The sequence below is a fragment of the Rhinolophus ferrumequinum genome, chromosome 2, assembly GCF_004115265.2.
Source record: "Rhinolophus ferrumequinum isolate MPI-CBG mRhiFer1 chromosome 2, mRhiFer1_v1.p, whole genome shotgun sequence".
In the NCBI taxonomy this organism is placed as follows: domain Eukaryota; kingdom Metazoa; phylum Chordata; class Mammalia; order Chiroptera; family Rhinolophidae; genus Rhinolophus; species Rhinolophus ferrumequinum.
The window spans coordinates 46,541,741-46,561,796 of NC_046285.1; the positions used below are offsets into that span (position 1 = coordinate 46,541,741).

At 36.0% G+C, this 20,056-nt stretch overlaps 1 protein-coding gene across 1 annotated transcript in view; it reads right to left on the reverse strand.

Annotated features, from left to right (window-relative positions):
• The window catches only part of POLQ (DNA polymerase theta), an 86,636-nt gene that overhangs the window by 57,555 nt on the left and 9,025 nt on the right, over window positions 1–20,056 (reverse strand). Inside the window, exons 6-12 of the mRNA XM_033121474.1 lie at window positions 18,829–19,048; window positions 16,700–16,847; window positions 13,578–13,724; window positions 9,538–9,750; window positions 5,978–6,120; window positions 4,421–4,625; window positions 3,939–4,081 (exon numbers count right to left, since the gene is read on the reverse strand). Of these exons, the coding sequence (XP_032977365.1) occupies window positions 3,939–4,081; window positions 4,421–4,625; window positions 5,978–6,120; window positions 9,538–9,750; window positions 13,578–13,724; window positions 16,700–16,847; window positions 18,829–19,048 (1,219 nt within the window). The remainder of the gene's footprint in view (window positions 1–3,938; window positions 4,082–4,420; window positions 4,626–5,977; window positions 6,121–9,537; window positions 9,751–13,577; window positions 13,725–16,699; window positions 16,848–18,828; window positions 19,049–20,056) is intronic.

The following is a 20,056-nucleotide window of genomic DNA, read 5'->3' on the forward strand; positions in this document are numbered from 1 at the left end:
AAAATTGTTGAAAAAAATTGAAGAAGACCTAATTAAATAGAAAGACAGCCCATGAACTGGAAGACTTAATATTGTTAAGATGACAATATTCCTCTAATTGACTTTTAGATTCAACACAATCCCTATCAAAATCTAGCCGGCTTCTTTGCAGAAACTGATCCTAAAATTCATAAGAAAATACAAGGGACCAAGAATAGTCAAAACATTTTTCAAAAAGAAAAATAAAGTTAAAGGGCTCACATTTCTTGATTTCAAAACTTACTACCAAACTACACTAATCAAAACAGTATGGTATTGGCATAAGGATAAATATACAGATAATGAAATAGGAAAGTCCAAAAATAAACCCTCACATTTATGATCAATTGATTTCGTCAAGGAAGACATATCAATTGAATAGATTTTCAACAAATGGTACTGGGACATCTGGATATGCATATGCAAGGAATGAAGTTAGGTCCCTACCTTATATCAATCACAAAAATCAAAGTGGATCATACCTCTAAATATAAGACCTAAAACTATAAAACTCTTAGAAGAAAACATAGGAGTAAATCTTTGTGACATTGGGTTACAGAATGGATTCTTAGATATGACACCAAAAGAAAAAAAATCAACATCATAAAAATTAAAAACTTTTGTGCTTCAAAAGATATCATCAAAACTGTAAAAAAGACAAGAATGGAAGGAAATATTTGCAAATCATATATCTGATAAGAGATTTGTATCCAGAATATAGAAAGAACTCTTACAACTCAATAATTTAAAAATAACCCAGTTTAAAAATGGGCAAATGATCTGAACAGATATTTTTCTAAGGAAGATATTCAAATGGTCAATAAGCACATGAAAATATGCTCAACATCATTAACCACTAGAGAAATGCAAATCCAAACCATAATGAGGTAGTACTTCACATTCATAAGGGTATGTTTAAAAAGACAGATTAATTCATCTTTTCTATGGCTGAGTAATATTCCATTGTATATATGTACCACATCTTCTTTATCCAATCATCTATCCAAGAACACTTTGGCTGTTTCAAAGTTTTGGCCACCTCGAATAATGCAGCAATGAGTATAAGGATACATATGTCTTTACAGATAAATGTTTTCAGATTTTTTTGGTAGATACCGAGGAGAGAGATTGCTGGGTGCATTGTAAGTCTATTCTTAATTTTTTAAGGAACCTCCATACTGTTTTCCATAGTGACTGTACCAATTTACATTCTCACCAGCAGTGTATGAGGGTTCCTTTTTCTCCACAGCCTTTACAACACTTGTTATTACTTGTCTTGTTGATAATAGCCATTCTAACAGGTGTGAGGTGGTATCTCATTGTGGTTTTGATTTACATTATCTTAATAGCTAGTGTGAAGCTAAGCATCTTTTCATAGGTCTGTTGGCCACTTGTATGTCTTCTTGGGAGAAGTGTCTGTTCAGGTCCTCTGCCCATTTTTTAATTGGATTGTTTGGTTTTTTTTTGTTGAATTGTATGAGTTCTGTACATATTTTGGATATTAGCCCCTTATCAGAGGTGTTGTTTGCAAATATCTTCTCCCATTCAGTTGGTTGCTTCTTTATTTTGTTGACGGTTCTTTTTGCTGTGCAGAAGCTTTTTAGTTTGCTATAGTCCCATTCATTAATTTTTGATTTTACTTCCCTTGCCTTTCAGGTCAAATTCATAAAATCCTCTTTGAACCCCAAGGTCCATAAATTTAGTACCTATGCTTTCTTCTATGCAATTTACTGTTTCAGGTCTGATGTTTAGGACTTTGATCCTCTTAGAGTTAGTTTTGGTATATGGCGACAGAAAGCAGTCTAGTTTCTTTCTTTTTGCACATGGCTTTCTCTCTTCTCCTTTTGGTACTCCTATGTTGTTACGCTTGATGTTGTCCAAGGTCCCTTAAACTATCTTCATTATTTGGATTGTTTTCTTTTTGTTCTTCCAACAGGGTGTTTTCTGTTACCTTGTCTTCTAAATCACTGATTTGATCCTTTGTTTCATCTAATCTGCTTTTGATTCGTTCTAGTGCATTCTTCATTTCAGTTATTGTATTCTTCATTTCTGACTGGTACTTTTTTATGGTTTCTATGTCTTTCTTTATGCTTGCTATCTCTGTGTTGAAATTCTCACTAAGTTCCCTAAGCATTCTTTATGTTTTAAACTCTATCCCTGGTAGGTTGGTTGCCTCTGTTTCATTCAGTTCTTTTTCTGGAGGTTTCTCCTGTTCTTTCATTTGGGATATGTTTGTTTGTTTCCTCATTCTGGCTGCCTCTCTGTGTTTGTGTCTATGTATTAGGTAGATCTCCTATGTCTCTCAGTCTTTGCCAGGTAGTAGCCCTACGGAGTATGTATCCTGTGTGGGCCAGTGGCAGTCTCCCTGATCACCTGTGTCTGTGTTCCAGGAGTGTCCCATGTGTGTGTTATGTGTATTCTCCTGTTGTAGTTGAGCCTTGATTGCTTTTGATATATCAGTGGGTGGAATTCACTCTCAGGCTGACTGGCTGTGAGAATTGGCTACGCCACAATGTATGAGCTGCTGTGTGGAGGATGACCCCTCAAAGGGGGATCTGTCCCCGTGGCCTCTTGTGCCTGTTGAGACCACCCTTTGGGTGTGGGGCTAATCGGGTAGTGCTCTGGTCTGGTCTGAGGCCGGCCTCTTGCTGTGTTGTTTCTGGTGCCACTTGGGAGGGGTTCCTGTGCAAACAAATTTCACCCACTGTCTGTGACCAGTCCAGGACTACCTGGTAGGAGCTACAAAGCTATATGCAGTTGGTTACCCTCTGTGCTGGAACTGCAGGCATTTGGGGGTGGCCTCATGGTGAATGGAAACCAGCTGTCAACCCCTAGGCTTGTTGCCAACTGCCGGTTACCTATAAGGCTCAGCCGCTAAAAGAGCCTCCTTCGATGCCCAGGCTGGACTGGTTGACCCAGTGTTGACAGCGCCCCCAGTGATGCCTCCTAAGTTAGTGGAGCGGGGTCCCATGGAGTTATGGGGTGTGGCCAGTGGTTTTCACAAAATTAACGCATATTCAGTTCTTGCATCAGGGCCAAAAAAAGAGTTTCAACCTCACCACCAAAACTAGGATTTTAAGAAAGGCATTCTTGTCTGTGAATAATTGCTAACCCATATTTCTGTGATGGAGACAAGAGCTCGGGACTTCCAGTTCCACCATCTTGCTGACATCATTCCCCACATCTGCTTTTAATTGACAAAAATTAAGTACTTCTGGCCACGTTCTTGCCAGAGAATACGATCTCAAACTCTGTTTTACTCAGTTCTTATCAAAATATTTGTTATTAAAAATAATATTTTTTTAAATTGTCTAATGTAAACTTTAAAATTCTTTATTGTATTTATTATAGAGATTGTATTAAAAGTGTTTAACTCCCATAGTGTCTTTTTAGGACTAAATTTTTCTTATGCAATAAAATGCAATGCTTTTCCTAATTTTTTTTAATTATTGAATATTGAGACTAATCAAGCTTCCCTTTTTGCTATAGTTGCTAGAAAGCCCAGAACCAAAGTTGGCCCCAGCAACTGTACATAACTTAATGTCATTCAAGTTTATGTACCAACTTTTGCTTGAATTTTACATTATGATCTTATCTCTAATTTCTTGATATCTCATTGTCCTTTGCTATTGTTTTATATATTGCAAAATATATGTTTTTATAAATCACTCAAATCCGTTCTGAAAGAAGGTTAGAGAAAATAGATAAGTAGGCAAATAGATTAAAAGGTCACTAGAAAATTTAGCTTAATACTTTAAAATAACCCTCTTCTTACCTCTTCTTTTCTATTTCCACCACAACTACCCTAGTCAAGGAAAACAGACAAGATGTTCCCTTAGGGTATTTTTGATGTTCAAGATTCTATATATGTATTTTCTCCCCATTTTCACCAAAACAATAGTGAAGAAAACAGAACTTACCAGATAGACAATATGTAGATCATTCTCTAAAACAAAGCTCTTCATTGCTCTTTGGAGGTCAGCAAAAATATCTAAAGTATCAGTTGGAGAAAGTGAAGAAGAAAGAGTTGCCGAACCAAGATGTGTTGGATGATATACTTTTCCTGATTTGGGTGTGGGGGTGGGAAAATAAAGGATCAGATGTTAAAAATAAAACAACACACTGTCTTTCTATATCATGTAATTAACCTTTTAGGCTTTGATAAATTTTACAGACAGAATCTTGCCCAGTGCATGGATATTTCTGAGCAGGCTCTACGCTAATTGTCTGTGTTGCTGAACACAACACTGACTTACTAAGTATGAGTTGATACACTTCTTGAAAAGTCAGTTTCCTTTTATACTGCTTGAAAAGCCAATTTCATTTTACTAAGCAGTTGTACACATTCTAAGTCACGGAAGATGAAAAAGGGAGTAAATTGAAACTAAGAAATCATAGTTACCTTCTGTTCCGTCACTAGCTTCAGTCGCCTGGATGAATTCATTTTCTAGCAGCCACAATACACTGGCCTCAATTGCTCCAAGGTGAACAGGATCTTGATTTTTCTGAATTTCCTGCTTCCCTTCTTTCATACTTGCAGCCAAAAATGTGCAAGAAGCATAAGTCTGCATATCTTGTGATGTACTCGCCACACCACCAACTATTATCTGATATAAGAGGTTTGAAATGTTCTGTAACTTTTTAATAAGGCATACAGGCCCTCAAGATATTAAAAAAATGAAGTGATTTTGCTCTCTTAAAACATTCTCAGCATCTTAATGCAGAGACTCTTTATTAACTCTTCCATCATCATTCATTATAAATGTAGATAACACCTACTTTTACCATGAAAAGTTTTCCTTAAAAGTAGATACATTTTTCTCATAAATGAAAATAAGTGAACCATTATCTATCTGAAATGTGGAAACTAACAACATATATAAAGGAGGTACTGGTGGCTCACGGCCATGAACCGAATTAATTCTTCTCATCCCGCCTTCTGAAATATGTGGGCATACATGAATGCTAGTATTGAAGCGGTTGGAAACAGAAAACGATGAAGTCAGTTGTGTCTTGTGGATATCATTTTCCCACAACTATTCTATTCTAATGTACTAATTCGCCCCTTGCCTTCTTTCATTTAATATATATTGGAAAAATACCAAATCATCCTAAACAGAGTCACCTTAGTTTTTCCAAGACTTACTTAGTATTAATAATACTTTGGTTGTTTCCAGTTTTTTTCTTATTACCAATAGTGCCATAATAAACATTTGTGTACATTTAATTTGATGTAATTTCACAAATACATTCCTAGACATAATTCCTAAATGTGGATTTGCTGGATAAATGGCTATGAGCTTTTTTTTTTTTTGTCTTAGTTGGTAGGAACAAGTTACCCTCCAAGAGTTTCAGCAGTATACGAGAATGCCTGCTTTCTTCATCTTTATTAACTCTATGTAATCAATAACTTTTCTTTTTCAAACTGAGAGCTAAAGAGGAAAAATGAAAAGAGTCTGAGTATAGGCACCAGTACCCCCAGTACCAGTACTGAAGCCAATTGAAAGACGTGCTGGTATATGAATAGAACACTTTTCTGGATGGATACATGAAACACTTTAAAAGGGTTACCTTTGAGGACTCTGAGTAGAAAATGTTATTTTTCACTTTAAATCTTTCTATATTGTTTGAAACGTCTAATCATGTGGATTTGTAATTTGATTTCATTTTAATGTCAACAGGTATTATCTGGATGGAGGAGTGAGAGTCCATTTGTCACCTTTTTTTAAATTCAGAAAATAATTTTTAAAAATATACTTTAAAAAATTAAAAGATTGATATAGCAGTAGCTGTATTAAATTCCAGGAAATAACTATATAAAATAGAAGAGATTCAGACTTAGGAAGACTATAAATAATCTTATAAAGAAACACAAAGCTAGTATTTTTCACATACTAAAATTCAACCATGTATTACAGGTGCATAAGAACAAGTGGTAATTTAGTGAACGCTCTCTTACCTCCAGAATAGCTCTTATCATGCTCGCAGTTACTTCTTCTCCTTCTTCTCTTCGCAGACAGCTGCGAACAGGTTTTAGAGATCCCTGAAGTAGAGCTATGCCTTTTGATTTCTCAGAGTTCTTACAAATTAAGATACTCTCACCTATAAACAAAAAAAGAAAAAGAAAATCAGACATTTGCACAATCACAACACAATTCCATAAAATACCAGCTAAAGAGAATTTAGTTGGCTTAATAGTTTTAAAAGAAATAATAGATTATAGTAATTATTATGGTCATAGAATTTTTGCTAATATTTTGTTTTTCTGAACTTTGGATTAAAGGGGATCAGAATATGTATGCTACACCAAAATATGCTACTTTTTTTTTTAATTAATGATTATTTTAACCTGAAGGCAATTGGGAAATAACAAACACTGAAAAAGCTCATCACCCTCTCCCAACTTGCCTAGGTACAGGACATAAATTTCTCTCCCTTCCTGTCTCTCATAGCAGGAGAACAACCCACTTTGGGCTTTGATTATTCAACAAAATGGACAAACCTTTTCCAGGATGAGCAAGATTTATGAAAATGCCCAAATTAATCCTAATATATAGGTATGTCCAGGTTCCTGCTCTTACCTTCCTGGGAAGGTACTGTAATCATATCACAGTAGAGAAGTCAATTAGAATCAAACCATTTATTACTGACAATTTGAATTGTAAATCACTATTTTGGCACAAAGCACCATCAATCCTGGATCTGGGGATCCAGGAAATCCCCGGAAAGATTAAAGTATCATCAAAATAAAGCACTATGAACTGTCCAGGAAATGTTAACATCATTTAGAAAATCCATAGAAGTGACAAAGATACCACACTGTCCAAAAAGCATGACCAAGCCGTTAAATCTTAACAGTTAATATAAAATACTATATTCACACATTCCCCACTTGATGGAAGTTCTGAGCTAAGCTATATGCCACCCTGAAATGGAACATCATGTAAGGTCAAATATCTCAGAAGTTTCTAAGACCTTAGAAATAAAGTTATTGCAGTATATTTTGCTTTTGTTTGAATGTTATCTGATTTAAGGCTTGATAATTATTAGTCCAGGGTACCAACCTTTCAGTTATTCTTCCCCATAAGAAAGATAAGCACAAGCTAAGAATGTAGCAAGGCAAATAAAACCTCCTTATCTTCTACATTACCTTAAGACTCTCTAGCCCTGAAAGAAGAGTATCTGTGTAAAATGAACTTACATTGCACTCTCCAAAGTTGTGAGTCTACTGAGAAATGAGAGTTGGGGGAGGAGCAGAGAGAGGCAGACAGGAATGGAAAGGGATTGTCTTAACCTTTTTAAACACATACTTGTAATCTGCACATTTTATAGGTAAAGTAAGAAACAGAATCAGGATAAACATCGTTAATGCCTATAGTAGGGGAAATCCAATGAGTTGGCAGGTTTTTATAATCATCAAAATTTTAGGGCTTAAAAGAGGCAGATCAAGGGCCCTTCAGGGATTATAGATAGATGAGTCATTTGGGACTGAGACTGATGGATGTCCCCTAATAGCCATTCTCTCATTCTTCCTTTAATAGAACTCCTAAGTGTCAACTGGGCACAATGCCACTCAGCTGAAGATTATATTCCCCAGCCTCCTTTGCAGGTGGGGAACGTAACCATATGACTAAGTTTTGGCCATTTGTATACGAGGAGAAATACTATATGCAACTTCGTAAAGGGCAGGAAGTGTGCCCTTTACTTCCTCATTTCCCCTTCCTGATGGCTGAAACACGGATGTGATGACAGAGACTGGAACAGTCATTTTATACCACAGAATAGAAATGATATTGCTGAACATGGAAAAACAAACTAGAAAAGTAGGTCCCTGATATTGGAGTCACTGTATCAGCCCCGGATTACTTACAGTTGTACTGTTATATGATAAGAAAGTAACTCTACCTTGTTTAAGCACCTGTTACGTTGGCTTTTGTTACAGCAGTGAAATTATATTCTAACTAATTCAGCCACCAATAAGTTATAGTCAATTCTTATTACTTCTGGTAGCTACATTCCATAAAGTCACCACAAACACTGAATTACTAGGGAGTACTGAACCATTGCTCCTAGGGGAAGTACAGGGTTAGCTTCCTGCAAGCCCCTAGACTCAACATTTTCATTAGTCAATCAATACAAAAATGTTGTTGTATGTGTGTTTCTGTTTAAAGAGACCTTATTTAATATACTCATATATTGTTGGTCAATGAACATTAAACTCACAGCCAACAGCACTATATCTCACGGCTGAACAAGGCTTATTAACACACTTTTTTCTGCATAGGGCACATCACAGCCTTCTTGCACTTCAAAACACTAGGTAATCGCACTTCAGCACTATACTTGGGGGGTTACTTTAAACAGCTAAATCACCAAAATACCCCTAAATATGAAAAATGCGGCACTAAAGACCTTGAAAAGGATGCTTGTTTATACCGTAGTATGGGAGCTAAAACAAGAAGGTAGAGTGTCACCTTGTTGAACATCTGCAGGGAACATGTGCTTCCAGAGATTCCAATTTTTCATCGCTCTGCACATGTCCACAAAAGTTCCACAAGTATTGATTTGTGGGTTATGAATAAATTTTAGTAAGCGAGCAAATTCACAAATACAAAATCCATGCTTAATGAGTATTAACTGTATTTAGGGACTTCACATGACAAGTTACTCTAAAAGTCACTTTTCTCGGTATACTACCCAGCTTTTTGTGCCCAGAATATCCCACTTATGTTTCCCATTAAGACTTTCTCTTTTCTCCTGGATATCCTAGTATCTCTTCAGTAGTCACAGAACTGTTTGTCTATTTATTTTACACATAGCATAATACTGGAGTCAATAAACAACATCCTAGAGAAGATAAAGTGACAGAGAATGCTCCTCCCAAAGTTCTTAATGTTAGAAGACTCATAACAATTTAGCCACACCCAGAATAATGTAAGAGGTTAGAAATAATATTTGCTGCTATCTTGATATTTAATTCAAACAAGCCTCCTCCTCATTGCTTAAGACAAAACTTTTGTTTGGACTGCTGAGGCAAGATAAAAAACTGAGAAGGTTGTTTTCACAGACAGCACCAATTTAGTGAGAAAACGATGGTATGTGAAGTCCCTATTCCCAAAGTGTGAGAGTGTTTCCCAGCTCTCAGCTCTCTTAGACCAGTTGCTTAAGCAGTACTAATACCCAGGAAAATTACTCCTTTCATTAGCACTAAATAGTAGACTATCATTAAAAATCATATTCCAGCTAATGTGATAAATTATCTTAACATAATACTGAATCGTTTCATTGTATATAATACAAAAGAAAATCTTAATTCTACATTAGCCAAAAATCAATGGTTGACAACATGAAAATTATAAGTTATACTCATTATAAATATTAAGTAAATCCAAAAAAATGACACTAGTGCTTTGGATAACAAACACCACATCGTGAGAAATGGGTTGCCAGGTATTAGCCAAATTTCAACTAGAATGACACTGTCCTTAGCAACGCTATTACAATTAAGTTCAAACTCACCTACTGTGTCTACTCCTTTCCTGCCAGCACGACCAACCATCTGCTTATAAGTAAGAATATCTAAAGTTCGACCACTGAAAATAGGAGTCCGAATAATCACACGACGTGCAGGTAAATTCACCCCAGATGAAAGAGTAGACGTTGCTGCCAAGATCCGAATCTGACCTTGACGGAAGGCTCCTTCAATGATATCCCTCTCCTCAAAAGTAAGACCTAAAAAAAGGAAGTTACAATAACATGTACAGTTGGCCCTTGAACAACATGGGGGCTATGGGCACAGACCCCACATGCAGTGGAAAATCTGTGTATAACTTTTGACTCCCCCAAAACTTTACTATTAATACTAATAGCTCACTGTTGACCAGAAGCCTTACCAGTAATATAAACAGTCGATTAACAGATATTTTGTATGTTAAATGTATTATATACTGTGTTCTTACAATAAAGTAAGCTAGAGAAAAGAAAATAATAGTAAGGAAATCATAAGGAAGAGAAAATACATTTCTAGTACTGTACTATATTTATCAATACCATAAGTTTATACCATCTGTTTACAAGATGAATTGTCTCAGTACCTACTTCAATATTGTCTTACATGATACAAAACATGTAGATATTATATGTATTGCTTACACTAGACATCAATAATGAAAAGATAATGTGAAAAAGAAATTCACACTTAACTACAAGTATCAGGATTCATGCAAGGAGAACAAAGCAGCAGCAAAGATTGCTTTATGGCAGTCTAGTGTAATCAGTATGTTGCTTCATGGTAGTCTGGTCTACTCACCAAAGAACGAATTGTTATAAAATTTTTATGGCATACAGTATTGTAGTCATATTCATAATACAGTATTTGGAAATACTGTTACAGTTTTTTAAAACCCACTTACCTGTAATGATAAGCTGATACACTTTCTCCAATTATGAGAGGCATACTGTACGAGTACAGTAATGTACTTCTTTGAAAACAGTTACAAAACAGTAAGAAAACTAACACATTCTTAATTGTATATTAATTATAGGCACTCACCTTATGCCTATCTAAGGATAGGCTACCCATTTCAATACAAGTCTTGCCCATGATATTCTACACGATGAACCCTTAGGTGATGATGATGGTGATGGTGATGATGACACAAGAATGTCTAAGACAGTTCTTGCCATATAGTCATTAGATTCTCCCACGAAGACACACACACACATACACAAGTTTATGTTATAGACAAGATAAGTTTATTAACCGTATGGCATGAAGTGGATCATCATAAAGGTCTTCATCCTCGTCATCTTCACGTTGGGTAGGCTGAAGAGAAGGAAGAGGAGGTGGAAGGGGAGGCAGGAAATGCAGGCACACTCAGTGTAACTTTACAGAAATATACTGTAATTTCTGTCTGACTTTTTCTGCTTTTTCACTTCTCTGAAAATGTTTCCATACAGTACCACTCCTCCTACTGTTTGATTTAGGCCCAGTGCCCATGTCATAGAAGGGTCCATGTTGTAAAAGAAGTGAAAAGCAATCTTGAATAATTGGAATCCTTCTGGCAGACTGTCTAATGTCAATTTGTTGCCTCGCACTGCTTCTTCTACATCTTCCTCATTGTCTGGCACTGGTTCTGAAGCACTCACCTCCATCAAGTCATCTTCAAGATCTGTATCTTGAAACCCTTCACTCTCTACCTTTTTTGTCATATCCACAATCTCTATCATGATTTCCTTGATTGGCTCGGTCATAAATCCTGTGAAGACATGCATATCTGGACACACTTTTCTGCAACAGGAATTTATTGGTTCGGGCTTGATGGCTTTCACAGCTTTTTCTATTAATATAACAACAATGGCATTTTCAATGCTGTGATTCTTCTAGACTTTTCATCATGTTCTGCATATCAGAGTTCTCTTCCATAGCACCGACGATCTTTTCCATAGAATACCCGGTGTAATGAGCCTTAAAGCTCCTAATGACCCTCTGATCTAGAAGTTGAATTAGACATGTTGTGTTTGGAGGCAAGTAGACCTTGATGCCTTTGGTGCTGACCAGAGATATTATCCAATATTGAAAGAACTTTCAAAGGCAGTGCCTTACTGACAAGGTACTTCCTGACTTCAGGGACAAAACATCAATAAAACCAATCCAGAAAAAGGGTTCTCACTACCCAGGCCTTCTGGTACAACCAAAAGACTGGCAGCTGGTGTTTATCTTTCCCCTTCAAGGCTCAGCAGTCACTAGCTTTATAGATAAGGGCAGTCCTGATCATAAACCTGACTGCATTTGCGCAGAACAATAGAGTTAGCCTGCCCCTTCCTGCCTTAAATCCTGGTGCTCATTTCTCTTTCTTATTAATAAATGTCCTTTGTGGCGTTTTTTCCCAGAATAGGGTACCTTAATCAGCATTAAAAAACCTGTTCAGACAGATATCCTTTCTCCTCAATGACTTTCTTTATGGCATCTGGGTCGGCAGAAGCTGCTTTTCCTGTTATCTTGACATTTTTTAAGGTAAATCTCTTTCTAAAATTACCAGACTATCTTTTTCTGCCATGAAATTCTCCAGCTTTAGATCCTTCACCTTCATACTGTTTTAAGTTGGCATATAATGACTTCACTTTTTCTCAAATCATATTAGAATCTACAGGTATGCCTTTCTCATAGCAATCCTGCACCCACATAAGAGCTGAATTTTCAATAGATGATAAAAGGTATTTCATAAAACGTACAGGGTTTTCACGCCTGCTGGCATAGCTGCAGTAAAGGCTTCACAAATTTCCTTTTCTTTCTTTATAATGGTCCTTATGCTGGCTCTAGTTATCTTGAAATGGTGGGCAACGCAGCTGCAGATCTCAGTCGACAGCACGTAGCAAGTATTCAGCTTTGCCTTGTAACGTCATGACTTTTCTCTGCTTCTCAGTAGCACTTCCAGCATTACTAGTGGCACTTCACAAGGGTCCCATAGTGTTAATCAGGTTTACAGTACGGTATTAAACCCAATGAAAATACACGAGAACCACGAGAGATCATTTTTCACTGCGATACCCAATTTACTGGAGAAAGAAGCTGCTCACAGGAGATGATGAGCAACACAGGGCATTTTAAGTGGCTACTCACAATACTTGAGCTCATTGCAATGGTAACAGAAGGTAACTACAAAACTGTTACAGTAGTACAGTATGTACTACAGTTAATTTTATGCAGTTATGGCTTAATGCTGCATCTTTACATTTGTTTACATTTCTCTCGACAGCGAAAGGTGCCATGTATGGTTTGTGTTTGCATGCACAAGTTTAGATAAATTTTATTTTTTTATTATATGTTTGTGTATATTTTATGATATCAAATGATAAAATAGACTAATACCTTATGTATTCATGACATACCTAATTTTTTCTTAATTTTTTTTTGATATTTCTAAGCTACATGGTTCATCTGTGACTTTTTTTCAAATTGTAGCAAAACTCTAAAAAATTTTCCAATGTACTTATGGAAAAAAATCTGCTTATAAGTGGACACATGTAGCTCAAACCCATGTTGTTCAAGGGTCAACTGTGTGTGTGTGTGTGTGTGTGTGTGTGTGTGTGTGTGTAAAATTTTCTTTATGTATAGCATAATAAAAATGTTAAATAAATTGAAAAGGTTAAATTCCTAATTTTAGAAAGTATATATTTTTTATTTGTTAATTTTATTAAATGCATTGGGGTGACATTGGTTAATAAGATTATCTAGGTTTCAAGTGTACAATTCTATAGCACATTATCTGTATATTGTGCTCACCACCCAAAGTCAAGTCTCCTTCTGTCACCATGTATTTGACCCCCTTCACCATCTTCTATCTACTCCCTTCTAGTATTTATATACTATACAGATAAATAAACCTAAACATGTTTGTTTTATTCTTGTTTAATCTTAATCACTCAATTTCTTACAGTGAAATCTAAGAGTATTAAGTGTGGTTAACAAGAAGTCAAATGAACATAAATACAAAAATGAAGAAATTGTGAGGATTTTTAAAGGGGGCTCCTTAATACCAGGTTATAAACATGCATACCTGCATGATGAAATGCTACTCCCCATGGTACAGTTTTTTGTAATACAGAGTCCAGTCCTGAAGGCGAACGTTTTAGCTGATCAATCACTTCTAGGAGGCCCTTTTGTTCTAGTATCACTGGTGAAAGTTCAGATGATCTTACCAATCCTGATACAAAAAAAAAAAAAAAAAAAAAAAAAAAATGATCAACACTGTTCACCTCTGTCTGGAATTCTTTAAAGCCTATCTGCCTAAGTCATCACAGACCTAAACACTAGGACAATGGTTCTGAAAGTACTACATATAATAATCACCTGAACATCTTTTAAAAGTACTGATGTACGGCTCTCACCCCTGGACATTGTGATACAGTCAGGTACAACCTAGACATAAGGAATTTTAATCTCCCCAGGTAATTCTAATGTGCACTGAAGTTTAGGAAACATGTATCAGAGTGAGATCAAGCTCATAGAAGGGGACCAAAGGAGCTGGCTGAAGGAAGGAGAGGGTTATAGATACTGACTACCACGCAGAGGCTGAAAATTAAAATCCTTGCTCAAAGTGTGTCTCATCAATCAGCAGTGTCAGAATCACCTAGGAGCCTAATTCTACGGGACAATTTTTCTAGCCTCATTGGCACTAATGTGGTAATTAATCACACATTACTTTCTGTTTTTGTCTCTCTGTGTAACCTTCTCCCACAGTAAGGCCTTAACTTTCTTATATGCAGGAATTAGTCTTCTTAAAGAATTTCCCCATTTTGGATTTCTGAACAAGTAAAATGTCTCATAAAATACATTTTTATTTTTTTATTTTTTAGGTTAACTTAAAATTTTGAGGACCAACAGAGAGTTGCCAAAGTTTTATTATGCTAAGGACATTAAAATTTTTTTTAATTAACATTGATCAATACCTTTATTTCAAAAGAAAAGTCACTTTAACAAAAAAATATATTACTAGGTATAATTTTGAAATTTATACTTCAGCTTTATGAAAAATGTACAGCCTTGTCTTTACTTTTCCGGTGAAAATTTCATCATAGCTCAGGCTCCAGTCCAATCATTAGGATTTGGGAACCACTGCTATAAATACAAATAAAAGAAACTCAAGCAAAGAAAATAATACAAGATTCTGGTTATTAAGGAATATGTTACCATGGTACAACGTAAGGAATACAAGTTGGCAAAGTACAGAAAGTATTGATTAAGGGAGAAGTAGAAAAGATATTATAATCTTGGACCAGAGCCTACCCAGTATAAACTTCAGGCAACGTTTGTTTATTGGAGCTTGGCATAAGATCTCCATCACCCACCCTCGTGATGCCACTGGCATAACGAATAAAGTCTAATATACCCTAATATACTGTGACCAGAACTGGTCTCTGTCTTCCCTATACTTACCTTGGACCCCAAGGGATCATAGGCTAGTAAAAGTGCTGAGGGAACAGTGCTCATCCTAAAATCAATAGAAATATATACTAATGGTTACAGCCGTACACTAGATCACTACTCAGCCATAAAAAAAAGAACAAATTGATAAATGTAACAACCTGGATGAATCTTAAAAATATCATGCGGAGTGAAAGAACAGACACAAAAGACACATACATACTACATGACTTCATTTACATGAAATCTTAGAAAAGGCACGACTAATCTAAAATGAGAGAAAGCAAATCAGTGGTTACCTAGGGCTGGGGATAGAGGGAAATACCAAAAAAGCAAAAAAGAAGCTTTTAGGGTGATAGAAACGTTCCCATAGTGGGAATTAAACAGCTGTATACATCTGGTATCATTGATTAAATTATACATTTCAAATGGGAACATTTTATTGTACATAAATTACACCTCAATAAAGCTGATTTTAAAATACATACGTGTTTCACAGCACAAAAAGATGCTAAGTCCACCACACATTTTGAGTTCTGCTCCTTTTCTCAGAGAAGTTAGATCTCTAACCAGGAGTGTGAGGGAAGGACCTTGGGTGCTATCTATTAAACTGTTAACACAGAGCTATTGAGATTCTGAGCGCCATTCATGCCAAAAATCATGTCCATTATCAAGCAGAGGAGTAAGTAAGGGAAAATATCCCCTCCCCTGGTTAAGAGAACGAACCACGTGTCACCCACTGATCACGTCAGAGCCTGAGCAACGTTATAGATTTCTCCCTTCACATCTAATTGGTGACAATGGTGATTGTACCACTGGTATGTCAAACAAATCCCTCCATCCTTCAGAGCCCCACTGCTTGAACCCGTGGTTATAACCTCACCCTCCCTTGCTGGGCCCTATTGGCCTCCTGATTGGTCTGCTTTCTCCAAGTCCTCCTTATATTCTGCTAGAAGGTTCTAATTTGCAAAACTGATCGTGCCATTCTTCTGGTTATAATCCTTCCATGCTTCCTCATGAAGCTTTCCTCCATATCCTGATATAGGATGCTTTTCACAGGCTGGCTTCTGCCAAACTCTTCTAGCTTGTCTCCTATTCTCACCTTCATTTCATCTTATGATTTTTCTGTTTCCCAAATATACCATACCAGTGTTTATCAAACTCTAGTGACTGGCAAATCACCCTCATGATTATTACCATATTCATGTAACACCTGTATGATTTTTTTGCATATTGTTTTTTTAATTGGCCTCATTTTTAACTAAAATAAAGTCATTTCAAGTGAAAAAAATAAAATAAAATACATATGTGTATAAATACATATATGTGCATATACATATATGTGTGTTATGTATATGCATGTGTAATTGTTTTTAGAGTTGGAGTTTGTAAATATAAAGAAAGATATGGCTGTTCACCCCAGAAAAATGTGTATATTATATATGAAGTTTTATATATAATTTAGGGGCTTCAAAGCTCAACCTCTCAAAGCTCATACATCCGAGATGAAAAACCTGATACATACTTGTCTAAATCCTGTATACTAAACTCTGAAGATTAGCCTGAGTGTATGTACACATTATCTATAATGAGTATAAGAAGAGGATTAGTTACAAATGCGTAGTTTTGTAAGGAGTGCCCAGGAGGTAAGTGGTGGTAATGAGGAAAGAGCCATGCTTTGTTAATATAATCATTAACATTACTTTCAAGAAAATGTATTAAGTATGGAGGCTTTTGTTTCAATCAGTAACTTACCCTCAGCTTGATGGTGTAGATTGTAAAATTCCTGGGCAATAATGTCTGCCAGCTTCTCACACCATTTCTTTGATGGACAGAAAAGTAATACCGAATGGTTATCACGAATGGTCTCATAGCATAAACTAACAACGTGGTCTTCATCTCCCTGAAAAGGAAAAAGAAATAGCCACTCTAATGGAACTTTCAAAACATTTCACATCAGTTTAAAGTCATTCATTTTGCTTCGTGGGGAAAGTTTTTTCTACTCAAAGACATAATGAAAATCAGTTACAAAGTCAGTAACAAAACAAAGAAAAAAATGAAACAAAAAGAAAAAAAGAAATAAACCTCCTTATGATATAAGGTGAGAAGAAAATATTTTCTATTCACTCAATTAATATGTATTGACCTCCAACCTTTAAGCAATGGGGATATAATGGTGAGCAAAAGAAAGTCAAGATCCCATCTTCAAGGGGTTTATGTCTTACTGGGAAAACAGTAAAGTACTAAACAAATGTAAAATGTAACCATGAGCTGTACTACAAAAGAGAGTTTTACAGTGTTTTGAGGCCTCATATTTGACATAAATTTGACAGAAAGATCTGAAATAAATATTTCCCCGAGATAACGATGATTTAGCTGAGAAATGAAGGAAGGGAGGTATTATCTCAATGAAATGTAACTGAGGGACAGACGAAATATGTCAGGCAGAACCAAGAGTATATGTGAAAACCCAGTGGTGGCCAAGTGAGTTCTCAAAACTGGAAGGTCAGTGTGTGTAAATGGGTTAATTAATTCATCCATCCATTCACTCATTAAACAAGTATTTACTATGTGCCAGATATTGTTTTAGGCAATGAGGATGGAGAGTATTGTTCTAGGCACTGGGGATGGAGAACAAAGCAGAAAAATAGCTCTACCCTCAGAGTTTCTACTCCAGTAAAAACAGACAGATAATAACAAAACCAAGATAAGTAAAGTACACAGTATGTTCAATTTTGAAAAATGCTAAGGAGAGAAATAAAACAGGCAAAATAGGGACCAGGAAGGGAAGGTAATTTAGAAAGGGTGGCCAGAGAAGGTCTAAGAAAGTGACATTTGAATAAAGGTCCAAAGGTGAAGAGTAAACCATACTGATGCCTGGGGGTCGAAAGCATTCCAGACTAAGAGAACTTGAGGAGGGAGATTCTTGGCATGTTATGGAATAGCAAAGAGGCTGTGGAGGGTGTCAGAAGGAATATAGTAAGTGAGGCCAGAGCACTAAGAGGGTGGGGGCAGATCATGTGGGCCTCGGAGGCTACTATAACGACGATGGTTCTCATTCTAAATGAAACAGGGAACCGTCGTAAATTTTTGAGCAGAATGGTTACATGACCTGATGTTCAATTTAAATGGATCACAAGCTCCTCCTGACTTAAGCATAGTCTGAAGGGGACCAGGTGGGAGGCAGAGAGATCACTTAGGAGGCTATTTCAATAGTCCAGGTAAGAGCTGAAAGTGAGTCAAATAGAGGCATGAACATGGTAATAGAAGAAAAAAGAGAATAAATTAATGTGCTTACATAGATATTCATTGAGTTAATCAAGGCATAGTCAAGTGAAATTTGGGGTATAGAGCAAAACAATTGAATAAGATTCCATACCAGGCATATGGAAGCTACAAATGCATACCTTTGAGGGTACTGAAACACACGAATTTAGTCACAGCCATCTCAAGTATCTCTATTGAGAGGTAGGTCTGTCTGACTCCAAAAATGATGCTTTTTCCACTCTACTATGTATTATACCTACCATCTAACAAAAGTTTAATTTTCCACATTAATGGTTAGTGTAAACTAAGCCATAAGAAAATATTTTCCCAATTAAAAAGAAAAATCTACAAAATTAGGTATTATTTTGTATTACTTATAGGAAATGATAGTCATTTAAATTGAAGACACAACTACATTTCCTTTCTTACCATCGCCACCAATTTTTAAGATAAAACCAATTAGCTTAACATTAATAATCCTTCTAATAGATACATAATGCATATTCAATTACTTTGCAACCCCTAATTTACATAACTCAAAAGCTGTTAACAACTTGCTAGAAAATGCAATCAAACACAAAATACGGGTGATACTGAGGTAAAAATATTGACTTAACCTTCACTTGTAACATGGGTTGAAATTCCCTCACAAGCTTCATTGAAGAGTCATATATGGAATTTCCAATTTTTACTGACTCCAACAGTGGTACAGGACGGAAGTCGGTGCGGTAGGGTTCAGCATTCAACCAGGAAGCCACAAGCTCCAAATTAGGAAGAGTAGCACTCATGCCAATAATCTGCACAGCATAAGACAGAGGACTGGCTAAATCTGCCTGGCTGTGAAAAACAAATGACAACGATGGTAAAAGATGCATAGTATTAATTGCAAATAGGGCTGCTAGCAATATTCTTGGTCGTGTCCTTTGGTACATACATGCATACATTTCTCTAGGGTATAAACCTAGGAGTAAAATTACTGGGTCACAGATGATCTTCAATTTTATCAGATAATGTCAAACTGTTTTCCAAAGAGACTGTATCACAGTAATACCCTACAATCCATGTGTGCTTTATTACTCTACATCCTTGTCACCATTTAGTATTGTCAATCTTCCTAATGCCAGCCATTTTGGAGAGTCTGAGGTAATATCTCTCTGAAAAAGCAATTTACATTGCCTTGATTACTAATAAGATTAAGCATCATTTCATATTCATGGACCATTTGCATACCCCGTTTTAAAGGCCTGTTCAAGTTCCTTGTCCACTGATATATTGGCTTGTGTTTTTTCTTATTGATTTGTAGAATGTTAGGTAATGACTTTCCTCTTTCATTAGTTTTTACTCATCTTTATGTCTTTCCTTCTACTTTCTGTGGCATTATTTTATAATTTTTTTCCAAGTTCTTGAGATGAATAATTCACTAATGTTTCAGTCTCTCATCTTTAATAATACATATATACATTTTATACTATTAATTTCCCTTTAAAATCAATTTTAGATTGTTTCCATGTCTTGGCTATTATGTATAGTTTTGCAATAAACATCGGGGTGCATAAATTTTTTTGAATTAGAGTTTTGGATTTCTCCAGTTAGATACCTAGGAGTGGAAATAACCAAAATGCCCATCGGTAGATGACTGGATTAAGAAACTGTGGTACATTTATACAATGGAGTATTACATAGCCATAAAGAAGAATGAAATCTTACCATTTGCAACAATATGGATGGACCTAGAGAACGTTATGCTAAGTGAAATAAGTCAGACAGAGAAAGACAAATACCATATGATCTCACTTATATGTGGAATCTAAAGAAAAGAATGAATGAACTAATCAGAAACAGTCT